General features: G+C 41.0%; 1 protein-coding gene across 1 annotated transcript in view; it reads right to left on the bottom strand.

The window, feature by feature from the left end:
• Positions 1–826: 826 nt before the first annotated feature.
• MRPS5 (mitochondrial ribosomal protein S5) overlaps positions 827–12,583 on the bottom strand; it is a 1,107,643-nt gene continuing 1,095,886 nt past the window's right edge. The window contains exon 11 of the mRNA XM_044057334.1: positions 827–2,527. Coding sequence (XP_043913269.1) covers positions 2,303–2,527 — 225 coding nt within the window. The 3' untranslated portion in view covers positions 827–2,302. The remainder of the gene's footprint in view (positions 2,528–12,583) is intronic.

Here is a 12,583-nt window from a genome sequence, read left to right on the forward strand (position 1 = left end):
GGAAATAGCAAGGCATGATTGTTGCAAGACTTGGCAGCCTTGAACTTCATATGACTCTTGTCCATATTTGTATATACATTTGCAATTTATATGCACTTAAGTTGACCAGGTTTGTGCAGAAATGCATGATTATCATATACAGAGCTTGTGCATTTTAAAGGAACATAGTAGACACCAATATACTTATTGGGGGGGGGGGGGCAGACTGTACTATTGTAATGGTGATTACCTAGCGACCACGAAGGTGGGTTATACCATACTAGGAGAAAAAAAGAAAAATGCATACAGCGTAAGATCCACTGTAGTGTGGAAATGATGTTTTGAGTATTTTAAAATGAAAAAATGTTTCAGTCAAAAACCGAGAGAAATGGATGGTGCCAGGGGGAGAGGATGTGAAAGGATGCTACTTAGCCTACTACTGCAATACCTGAACACACTCGAGACTACAGTAATTTTTCTTCTGTTATCTTCATGTGTTTACACGTAATACATAGTCATCACCTGGCACGTGGGACAGGGCTTTCTATAACTACTTCCACTTTTAATGTTAATCTTCCATGCTGAAATTTTTTAAACTGAAAAATTCAACATATTTCCATAAGGTTTAAGCAAAACTAATAGCAAACTACTTTTCTCAGCTGAATATGCATACCACATTTACATGTCTGACAATCTCTGGCTCATAAACTGCTTTGTGATCCATTTACTTGACGTATGCAAAAAATATTCCTTACAAAAATATGTCAACAGCAATATATAAAAGTGAGGATACCAAATTATCAGAAGCCATTTTGTTTCACTGAAAAAAAATTTAATGAACTGGACATATTTGTGCTAATCCTTTATTACAGCACTTTGCTGTATGGTACAGATGAAAAAAGTGCACAGGTATTGCTCACAGTGAATTTCAATTTTAAAAACACAATCAGCATTCTAGCTAAGTGTATGTAACAAAAAGCAGGACAATTTTACAGAACAGTTTCAATTTTCCTATGGTCTTGTTCGAACTTTTATGTATGCCATCATATTTTTGCTACTTTAAAGGAAACCTAACTGCAACATTTATCTAAATTACATATGTAATTTATAGTTTCTAGAAATGTATTTTTTATTAACAGGTTAATTTACAAGAAGGAAACGGTGTTCCCTAGATTCCACTTGTCAAGTGTTATGCAAATTCTTGCTAATGATTTTGTTCTTTTTGGGATGCTAAATATTCAGCAGCAGTTTACTATGTAACAGAGCATTACCATTTTTATGCAAGGATAACTACTATATGGAAAGTAAGGACTTGACAAACAAGAGTATGTATTCAAACAAGAGTATGTATCCAAAGGGAAGAGCCTTCACAAGCTGGATACAAATACAAATGTTGCTCCCCTTTTTCCATGTCCCCTCCAGCCTCTTTCTTAGGTGCATGAAACTGCAGCTATTCAGTTGTATGCAAAATCATTTATGTGACAAGGTGGAGCCATACTGCAGGATAGTAGATGACACCTGGATTGTGCGCAGGGAGGTGATCAGCAAAAACCTGCTCAGTTAAATTAATAAGCACACAGCTTCAATTAACATGACACATTCTGGCATTGGGCCATATTTCCAATAAATGTTAATCCCTTTCTTAGGATAGTTCATGTGAGCAGGGATGGCATGGCCAATAATATCCTAAAATCAACCTAGTGTGTAACTAATGATAAAGATGCAGACTCATAAGTAAGACCAATGTAAGTCAACATCTACATGTCATAAATGCATGTTTTTATCTGGATATGGACAAAAAGATGTAAAAAATATATATACAATCATAAGCCCATCGACCACTGCATAACTGAAGCATTGAAAGTAGCAAATGAATGCTGTCTTCCATTCTCTGAGCACAAATAAATCACAGAAATGCTGATACAATATACAATACACTAATTTTAACATCTTTCAGACATCTATGAGAATATCTAAAGGGGCAGGAGGCTTTTCACACAGATTAAGTTATCAAGGGAAAAATAAAATAAACTGAACTACAAGCAACTTGTACAATGCACGTTTATATCCATATATCCAAGTATTGCAGTTCATAATAAACATCAAAGAAATCTCTACTATGAGAAATACAAGTGTTCAAGTTCAGTGATCAGGCAGGTAAAAAAAGTAATGGATCTGCAAAAGAAAGTATATTACAAAAATGCACTTTACTTGGGAATACATCACTTATGCTTTGTGCAGATGTGGCAGGTAAAAAACTGTTATCTGGTATTTTTTTTTTTTTAAGATGATTATACTCCATTCCTGTTTTTGAGTCAAGTGATCACCATACTGTCCGTTTAACATTTGCCCAAACTGAGCGCTTCATTCCCTGTGCAGCCTTGACTTCATCCCAGTACAGCTTGGTGTCGGGCACTTCGTCTTCATCATCAGACTTCTGACGTACTTCTCCTTTTGGGGAAGCAATGACTATAGGCAGTGGGCCGCACTCCTCTCGAAATTCTACCACATGCAGCTCTTTCCTATCTGCCAAACACTGATGAGTTTCCTGGAATATTATGAAACAGTTAAATTACAGCTGAAAGTGATGGATGCATGGCTAATTTAACTTTAATATGTTAACAGGGGTAAGAGCACTAATCAAAGTGGTCCATTTTTCAGGCCAGAGCATTGCTTATGAGCCAAAAGGTGTGTATATTGAATCTCTAATTTACCTATGTTCATGCAACAAACGAAACCTATGTTTACATAAGTCTTTTGTTAATACACTTCTTAATGGCAGGTACCTACAATTATTCCCTTCTGAAATCTCAGTAAAGACCTGTATGGTGGCATCACTTCTTTTTATTTCTAGTACCTCTCACTAGTTAATGCAGAATTCTACTCACTTTGTTTAGAGGACTGACATACTACAAGGGTTTTCTCAGTTTAACAGAAAACACTTACTTCTACATTTCATATGCTTTATAACTGCTTTTGTCTTTGTACTTGTGACCCAGGTTTATGACCTACGTTCAGCTGTCATTCCTAAGATAATTTCACATGAAATTTAAAATACTAGGTACAGAAACACACAAACTGTCTAGACTCTTTGTGGTACTACAGAAAACATTGCAAATGGGTAATTACAGGCCATTCACTCTGACACAGCTTACTTTACTTTCTTGAGCATAAGCTGTACTTACCACTTCACCAACTTAAAAACAAACAGTTTTTAGACCTGTAACCTATTTATATTCCTGGCTGAAACACAGTCATTCTTGGGAAAAGTACAGTTGTGTAAAATCTTACCATAATAATAGATGTCCTCCTCTTCACTGTTGCAGTGTTCTTTACTAAAGGGATTCCCTTCCAAGGGTAACCCAATGTTTGGCCAGTATACCAAAACCTTAGGTTTTTAATAGATATATGTCAAACGTATGCTCCCCACTCAAGGCGTAGGGCATAAAGGTGACATACATATCTCAGCACTGAATAGCCCCAAGAGGAAGAAAAAGTCCTAGGAAGTAGAAGGAACATGTGCATCCAGAAGCAAAAAAGGAAAAGAGTAGAAATGGAGGGAGGGAGGCAGCGAATACGGCAACAATACAGAGAAGGACATCTACTGTTATGGCAAGATTTTACACAACTGTACTATGTCCTTCCATATCACTGTTGCAGTACTTACTAAAGGCAGAATACAAAAGCTCAAGAGGAAACTTGGGAGGAGGAAGTCCCAGAACAACCCTCAAGAAAACCATGCAGGATAGCTCTGGCAAAGCCAGGTCTTGCTCTGGAAACATCCAAATTGTAATGCCTAGTAAAGGTAAGCACAGAGGTCCAAGTAGCATACTCAAGGATGAATTGGTATCCAGTCCTTTGAAAAAAAGTACCAGAGGAAGCCATAACCTTGGTAGAATGAACCTTTACGGAGGCAGAAAGGCTTTTCCCATGGAAAGAGTAACAAAAAGAAATGGCCTTAGAGATCCATGAAGAAATGGTTTGCTTAGAAACAGCCAAACCTTGAGCTTTGGGATGAAAAGAAACAAAAATCTGCTCATACTTGAGAATGGCCTTGATCTTGCCCAAACAATATCTGAGCTGTCTACACAAATCCAAGGTGTGAGGAACCTTCTCTCTAGCAGACTGCAGAGAAGGAAAAAAGGAGGCAAATCAATAGAATGATTAAGAGACAATTCATTAACGAAGAGCCAACCTGTCCCTGTGAAAAACTAAAAAAGGAGGAACAGCAATAAGGGTCTGGAGTCTAGAAACTCTCTTAGCTGAAGTAAGGGCCAAAAGAAGAACAGTCTTCTGTGTACAATGTTGTAAGGAAGCTGAAGCTGCAGGCTCAAAAAGAGCCTGGATCAATTTTTCAAGAACAAAATTAAAGTCTCAGGAAGGTGGAATAGACTTTCCAGGGAGGTCTGCTATAAGGGCGACTTTAAAGAAATGACTTGACCTTAAACCTAGAGGCCAAAGGAGGAGTTAATAACAGACAAGCAGAGATAGCAGTCAGGTGAGCTTTAATCAACCATGCCAACCCAGCATGGAACAAATAACCTAAATAAGACAGAATTACAGGGATGCCCATACAAAGTGGATTTTGGTTACAAGAAAGGCACCAAACAGAAAATCTCCTCCATTTAGACATTTAGGATTTCCTGGTAGTGGGTTTCCTGATCTCCTGCAGAACCTTAAGCACGTCCTTAGTAAAAAGGTGCCTAAAAGGAATCAAAACCCTATCACCCACAATGTCATTTGGAGAGTGGACAAATGAGGATTGATGAGAGACGCTTTGTCCTGTGTAAGTAGGTCCACCATGTGAGGTAACTTGTGGTGCCTGCCCCTGGCTAGATGCAGAAGAGGAGGGAAGCAATGCTGTCTGGGTGAAAAGGGAGTCACCAACAAGATTTTGGCGGAGTCTTGCTCTATCTTGAACAGGACACTCTGAATGAGAGGAAGGGGACAGAAGGTGTACAGAAACATCCCCTTCCAAGAAAAGGACAGGGTGTCCAACTTCCAGACCAGAGGACTTGGGACTCTAGTGCAAAAAAAAGGAAGTTGTCTGTTCAAAGGGGAGGCAAGAAGATCTACCTGAGGAGTACCCCACTGATGGACAATGTCCAGAAACACATCTCTGTGAAGCATCCATTCATGAGTCTGTGTCAGTGATCTGCTCAGAGAGTATGCCAATATGTTCTGCTCTGAAGGAATATAAACAGCCTGAAGAGTCACTTGAAACTGGACAACTAGATCCCAAACTTGAAGGACTACTCTGTAAAAAAGGTAGGACTGGGTCACCCTGGCTTGTTGATGTACCACATCACTGTGGTACTGTCCATAAAGATTTTGAGGCACTCTGAAAGAAAGAGAATGAAAAGTCTGAAGGGTGAAAAGTACAGCTCTTATCTCCTTGTTACTGATGTGGTCTGACCTCTGATGAGGGGGCCAAAAGAGAATCTCCACCCTGTGTCTGTGGCATCTGCAAATAGTTCCTGAGAGGTGACTGGGATCTGAAAAGCAAGTCCTGGGGTGAGAGTCAACTGATGAATCCACCACTGAAGCTCCAGCTTGAGGCATGGAAGAAGAGGGACTAGAAAATCTACAAGAGGACAGTGCTGGAGACAAACTGACTTTAGGAACCACTGTAGCTTTGTCAAATGGAGCCTGGCTAGTAGTAGTACAGGAATGGTGGAAGCCACAAAACCTATAGCCTAGAGAAACTCCTTGGCTGTAACCAAAACCCAAGGAAGAAGAAGGGACTGAATAAAGGCAATTAGAGAAAGAGCCTTGGGAGGATGCAGGGAAGCCAGCATAGGAATGGTCTGGAGCCTGCAAGCGAGAAACACATGATCCTGAGAAGGAACCAGGATTGATGTCTGGATGTTTACTGTAAACCCTCGGCTTTGCAAGAGACAAACAGTATAGTGGAGGTGCTGAAGCAAGGTCTTGGGGAAGGAAGCCTGAATGAGCAGGGCATCCAGACAAGGACAGTTTTGCACCCCCCCTCGTCCTGCAAAAGGCAATCACAGAAGCAAGGCATTTGGTGAAAGCCTTTGGAGGCAGCAGAAAGGCCAAAGGGTAAAGCAGAGAACTGAAAATACAAGGAAGAAACAGAGAAATGCAAAAACATCATGAAAAGGGGACGAATAGAGAGTGAAGATAAGTATCTTTGAGATCCAGGAAGACCAGGAAAAACCTGGGGAAGAGGAGGAGGAAGCAAGGCCTGAAGGGATAATATCTGAAAGGAAGATATCTTTAGAAAGGTGTTGAATTGAGACAGGTCAAGAATGGGTGTCCAAGGTGCCTTCCTTCCTGGGAACCAAAAACATTATGGAATATAACCTCTTCCCCACCTGGGAAGGGGGCACAGCTTGAATAGTGCCTTGAGACAGAAGGCCCTAAAGTAGTTTTGGGAAGGAAGGAAGCGGTTTCTGAGGAGGTTGAGGAATGCCTAGAAAAGTATGGAGTTCCACACCATGAACTATCCCTAATGGATGATGGACAGAACCCAAAAGTCTTGAAAGATGCTTAACTAATTGGGAAAGGAGAGGGAAAGATGTAGAGATAAAGGAACGTGACTTGGGAAAGGGAGAAGCAAACTGTCCGATAGAACAGAGCTTGTCTTGAAAAGAAGGTTTCTGAGAAGTGGGAGTCTGAGTAAACTTAGCAGGAGGAACCCGCCTAGAATTCTTCTGACATTTGGGAGGAGAGCGAGGTGGTCTGTGAACAAAAGCAGATATAAAGAGATAATTCCTCTGGAATTTACGAACAGGAGACACAAATATGTTTCAATTCCTACAAGGATTTACCCTTCAGAGACTTAAAATGCTCAGCAGCTGCAGAACCAAAAAGGTTCTTAGGTTGGAGGCGAATCTAAGAGTACATCTCAAAACAGATACAAAAGCAGCAACTCTAGGGAGGCATCAGATGCACCATAATTACAGTTAATAGAGTTACGTACTACTTGAGAAGTAGAGCCTAATAAAGAGAAGGCCGAGACCTTCCCTTCAGAATCAGGAAGAGATGGAGTCCCCTAAGCCCCCTGCTGTCCTTCCTGTTTTGGTTTGCCATTTTAGATACCTTTTCAGCAGCCTCTGTGGTTCCCTGATTCTCAACTTCCAGCCCTTAAAAAGTCCGACAGGTTTTACAAGGTGCCTGATGAGTGTAAGTTTCTCTACAAATGCCCATCTGCTGACCCTTCTGTGGTGTCTGTCTCTTCTGACAAACCCTCTATGCTTTTGCCTTCTACTATGCTTCCTTCAGACAAGGACAACATAGCAAGAAACAGATGGTTAAAAAAGTGTACACTGCTGCCACCTTGGCTTTTCAGGCTATTAATTATCAGATCTTTGTGCCCATGTATTTTTAGCCCTTCTTTCTATGGTTCCCCAGGCTAACTCTGATGGAGGAGCTCATATCTTTTCTGAATAACAGAAACCTGAGAACAGTGTCATTTAAAGAATTCCATCATACGAGAAATAGTATCCCTAAAACAGAGTTCTTCAAAGGGAGAGTCTGGGCTAATAAAGTCTTCTTTGCCAGAGCCATCATCCAATGGAGAAGGGATCTGAGAGGTATATGCCAAAGACTCTCTGCTAGAATCCAGTTCCTCTTCAGAGGGGTCCTGCTCTCTGCGCCTCTTGAGTGGAGTAGTGGCCCAAGGGGGAGCAGAGACAGAAACTCTTTGGGGAGGCTACAAGGCAATCAGCACATTAAATAAACCCAGGTAAAATCCTTTCATTCCTACTTGGGATCCTTAGGAGCAATGGATATATGCTTTTGTTTCTTCTTTTGAAGGACATCTGCTTTAAATACTCTAGGATGTTCAGACCTTTGCCTGCACTCAACTAATGTAGTAGGAATCTCCTCCCAAACAAGTATCTGCAGATACCCCCTCAGTCTCTCTGAAATAATCAGCCGAGGTTCTCCCCTCAACATCCGCAACAGATGTCTGTACAGCCTTAGAGGATGTGCGAGAAGTTGGACCCATGCTGGCCTCTGACATGGACAGGAATCTGACGGAACAACTGGGCGATCCTCTGGGATTTAACCAGCCTCAAGAGACATCTGGGGTGGGGAGGTGCAACAGCAGCAGAGTCAGACCTGACTCTTTTGGCTGCCTTCTTGGCAGGTGGCTGACCTTTGGGATGGGAATATTCTGCCATAGCACCCTGTGCCAACAATTTAAGGCACTGGTTCTCTAGGTGAATAAACAAGGAGAGATGACTATGTAGGGTCTTGGGGACAAACGTTTGGCAAACAGAACATTTGGTATGATTGTGAGAAGCACCTAAACAAAAGAAAGACTGCTTGTGATGATCCTTTTGGGAAACCTGCCTTCCACACTGACAGTTTCCTTTTCTGGATGACATTTAAGCTCACAAACCTAAAAAAGTAAGAAAAGATAAGAGTAAAACCCCAATGGGGTACTTATCTGAAATTTGGCTTGGTAGCAAGCATAGAAGGAGCATTCAGACCGACGATCACAGGTGACATTTGGACTATTGGCAAAGAAGTTCTGAGGTATGTACGTCCGTACATCCCCTTTATGTCCTACGCCCTGAGCAAGGAGTATACGTGTGATGTAGGATGTCTATAAAAACTTTAGGCTTTGGTATACTGGCTTGATGTTGGGCTACCCTTGGCAAGGAATGCCATTAGTAAAGAATACAGCAACAGTAGTGATATGGAAGGACATCAATGCTGAGCTCCAGAAGCAGATTTCTAACATATACATACTGTGCCAATGATATATGCTTAGGGATAAACCAAAGCTAGAAGAAGAGAGTTAAGGCTGTTTGTGGGGAAGGTCCAGCTTTTCCAGGATACTTCTTCATTCTGACACATCAGAAGCTGCTGCTGCTACTAATACTACTAAGATCCACTAATAAAGACCACATAATTAAAGCTAGCTGCCTTTACCATTGTGTAGCATCTGTGGATACTTGGGGAGCAGGCACAAAAGTGCATCAAATAATGTAAGTCTGGCAACTGTGTTGCCACTGATGACATATGAATCCTGTCACTGCCAAAAAAATTTCACACTGGATACAGGAAAACCTAGGGATTGCTGCCCTTGGATCTGCTCCACTGCCAAAGACAGGTCTGATAGGCACCAGAGGGATGGTACTGAGTTACACCACTGGTGTCCAAATAGTTACGAGCTCACAAATCTGATTCACTAACCAACTCATCATATGTAACCTTTGCCTCAAAAGCATACAGGGAATATCCACTACTGCTCTGGATATGGGGTTCTAAAATCCATATCAAAACTAGGACTCTACAGTTACACAACTGAGTCTCTGGCCTACCTCCCTAGTCGGCTTTCTCACCACTCTTTCAGTGAATATCAGTGTCTTTCAAGTACCCCTCACCAACAAGTAACAGTTTCTCAAAACATTTTTTTCACACATACAAAATTCGAAAGAAGGCTGGTAAAAGTCTTTTATTCCCCCACAACTCTCATATTTGCAAGGTAGTACTGCCACCACTGTAGATTATTGGCAGAGAGACCTACCAGTTACTATGATACTCATGATTAGAGGCAAACAGACCAATAATAAATTCATATTTGATAACGTGCTAAATGATCCAGTCATTTAGACATGGAGGATGCCAGCAATTTGAAAACCTAAAGTGATATAAATAATACATGAATAAATACCACCCAGAAAATCTTAAAAAATAAACTTTACTTGGACAATAAAGATATCCTGACAGTGCTAATGCAAATGAAATACATAAGAGTAAATATAGTTGCACAAATGACACAAAAACAGCACAGAGAATACTTAAAGAAAACTAAAACCTGAATAAATCTACCTGACTCCATCTTCAAAAATACTGAATGTTTAGCTGTGCCAAGTTACTAAAATACATAGATGGCGGCAAAAAGAGCACTTATTAAATTTGAACAGGGCAGGTTTTCCAGCAAGACTGATTAACCACATCAGTTTCAGCTACATATCATAGCTTACTATTTTCCCAACAGAAACCATAGGTGTAAACAAAACATGTTTTTCCACATTCAGAGCCCCAGAGATGCAATGGGTAAGTTTCAACATCTGTAAACTAATATGACAACTTTCCCAGCTGTAGCCTGCTATCTCTTTGAACAGTCTTTTATTTGCAGTAATCCGCGGTGGTGCAGCGGTAGCATTGTTGCCTCACAGCAAGAGGTTCTCCCGTTCGATTCTTAGCTGGAGTGTGGGAGTGCCTTCTGTGTGGAGTCTGCATGTCCTCCCTGCGGTTGGGTGGGGGTCTGAAAGACATGCGTAAATGGACGTGCCTTTGCTGAAGGCTGAACTTTGAGCTGGTACCTCAGCGTTCATCAAAATCTACTGCCAATCATTAGCGGACCGGAGTTCCGCTGTGGTGACCCCTAACCGGGAAAAGCCGAAAGATAACAACAACATTCCTAGACTTCCTGACTCTTGAAGGAAGTGATCACACTATTTACTTCAACTGCAAACACACACACACACACACACACACACACACACACACACACACACACACACACACACACACACACACACACACACACATTTTGTCAACAATTTTTAACAAAGAAGCTGGCTCCTCAAGCATTACAGTTCTGTTGGCAGCAATCATTTAACTTCCATATAGGATTTGTGAATTCTTCCCTGGCTTCATCTAAGCTTTGTAGGGCCTTCTTGACAGGCATTCTTCTGTTCAGATCACCTTACTCCACCATGGAACTTGAATTTAATACTGCAGACCTTGGCTCATCCCCCCCTTTGAACCAGCAGCAAAATGTGATCTTAAATTCCTGACCTGGAAAACTATCTTTCTAGTGGCCATTACTTCTGCTAGAAGAATTTCTGAACTTCAAGCATTGCCCTACAAACCTCCTTACTTGATTTTCATAGGGATAGAGTAACATTATGAACCAACCTTTCTTTCCTTCCTAAGGTAGTGCCAGAATACATCAACAAGTGTATTAATCTGACTGTGTTCTTTCCAAAATTTGAAAAAAAGGAGAATAAATGTTCTACTTATTAGATGTTCATAGACAGTAATGTTTTACTTACACAGGGCAAAAGAATTTAGAAAATCTACTCAACTATTTGTCTCCTTTGTGTATGCCAAATTAGATAAATCAGTTACAAAAGTAATTTTGGCAAGATGGCTTACCAACTTTATATCTTTTTGTCTACATCAAACTGGGTATTTCATTACCAAAACCTTTAAGAGCCCACTCGACTAGATCCATTGCAACTTTGTGTTTTTAGCCACACATTCTATGGATGACATGTGTAGCTGCAACTTGGGCTAATCTACACACCTCTATTACTCATTATAAACTAGATCTGGTCTCAAGGTGATGAGAAGCCTTTGGCGCAACAATGCACAGGAATATCCTTCCTTAGAATCTATCCGGGATTTTAGGCAGCTGAGGACTCTATCCCAACTGTTGAGGAATGAATGAAAAAATTGACATCATCAGCTAAAGAAGTTATGTACTCACTATAACGTTCCATCTGAGCTGTTAATTTTCATTCTTCCTGAACTCCCCTTCCACCAGCCCCAAACCCCAACCATTCGACAATGATTTCTGGAAGAATGAGAGTTTTTAAGAAGTTCCTTTAGTCCTACCACTGAGATCCAGATATGGCTTTCTATAACCAGAAACTGATAGGTTAGAATAAGTGGGAAATATAACTAACAAACAAGATCTGAGGTTTGTTAGGTGTTGGTGCATTGTGGGTAAGGGAAAAGCTTGATAGCTTTATGGTCACCACAAGCTATAGTAATGGCTGAGTAGGATCTGAGGATCGGATCCAAATCCAATTGTTGAGGAAGAATGAAAATGGACAACACAGATGGCACGTTACGGTGAGTACATAACTGCTTTTTCTTCAACACAGCAGTCATATTACTATGGCAATGCCTGAAACCAGACAGGACTTACCAGCCTGATTTACCCTGATCCAGTCTACAGTTTGTGGCTTGCAAACCTGAACTGAAACTCATGATGTCTGAGTAGTCAAGAAAATGAGACTTGCAGCAACTCAGACCTTATAAAGTGTAAAGACATCAACGCAGATGATGAGTCATCAAGATATAAACATTCTGGGTGACTCAACAATTGCTCATATTGGAAGCTAGTAAAGTTTTGCACAAAAATATAACATTACTGGGTGAAGTGTAAAAGGAGGAACCTATCTTGTACTGAGAAAATATTCAAAACAGCTGGCCATCCTGACAGGTATGATGGCATAGAGGGATAAAAAGCCTTGACTACAACTCAGATGACCAGAGGTTGATTAGTGTCTTGGGCACTGTTTGGCACTAGTGGAGAGAAATGATGAGGTGTAAAGTCACACACTGTCTCAGATTCACCACTACAGACAGCGGATTGCATAGAGGTGCTTGTTTTTGTGTAGAGCAGCTGTACGGACACCAATGAGCATGCACAGGGAGTTACACACACGCACACGCACACACACACACACTCACTCACTCACTCACTCACTCACTCACTCACTCACTCACTCACTCACTCACTCACTCACTCACTCAAATGTGTAAATGACAAATCTCACTTCAGGATCACTTGGCACCTGTCCTGAGGAACAACTGAGACATGTGT

The sequence above is a fragment of the Protopterus annectens genome, chromosome 1.part2, assembly GCF_019279795.1.
Source record: "Protopterus annectens isolate FY-2018-M chromosome 1.part2, PAN1.0, whole genome shotgun sequence".
NCBI classification, from domain to species: Eukaryota; Metazoa; Chordata; order Ceratodontiformes; family Protopteridae; genus Protopterus; species Protopterus annectens.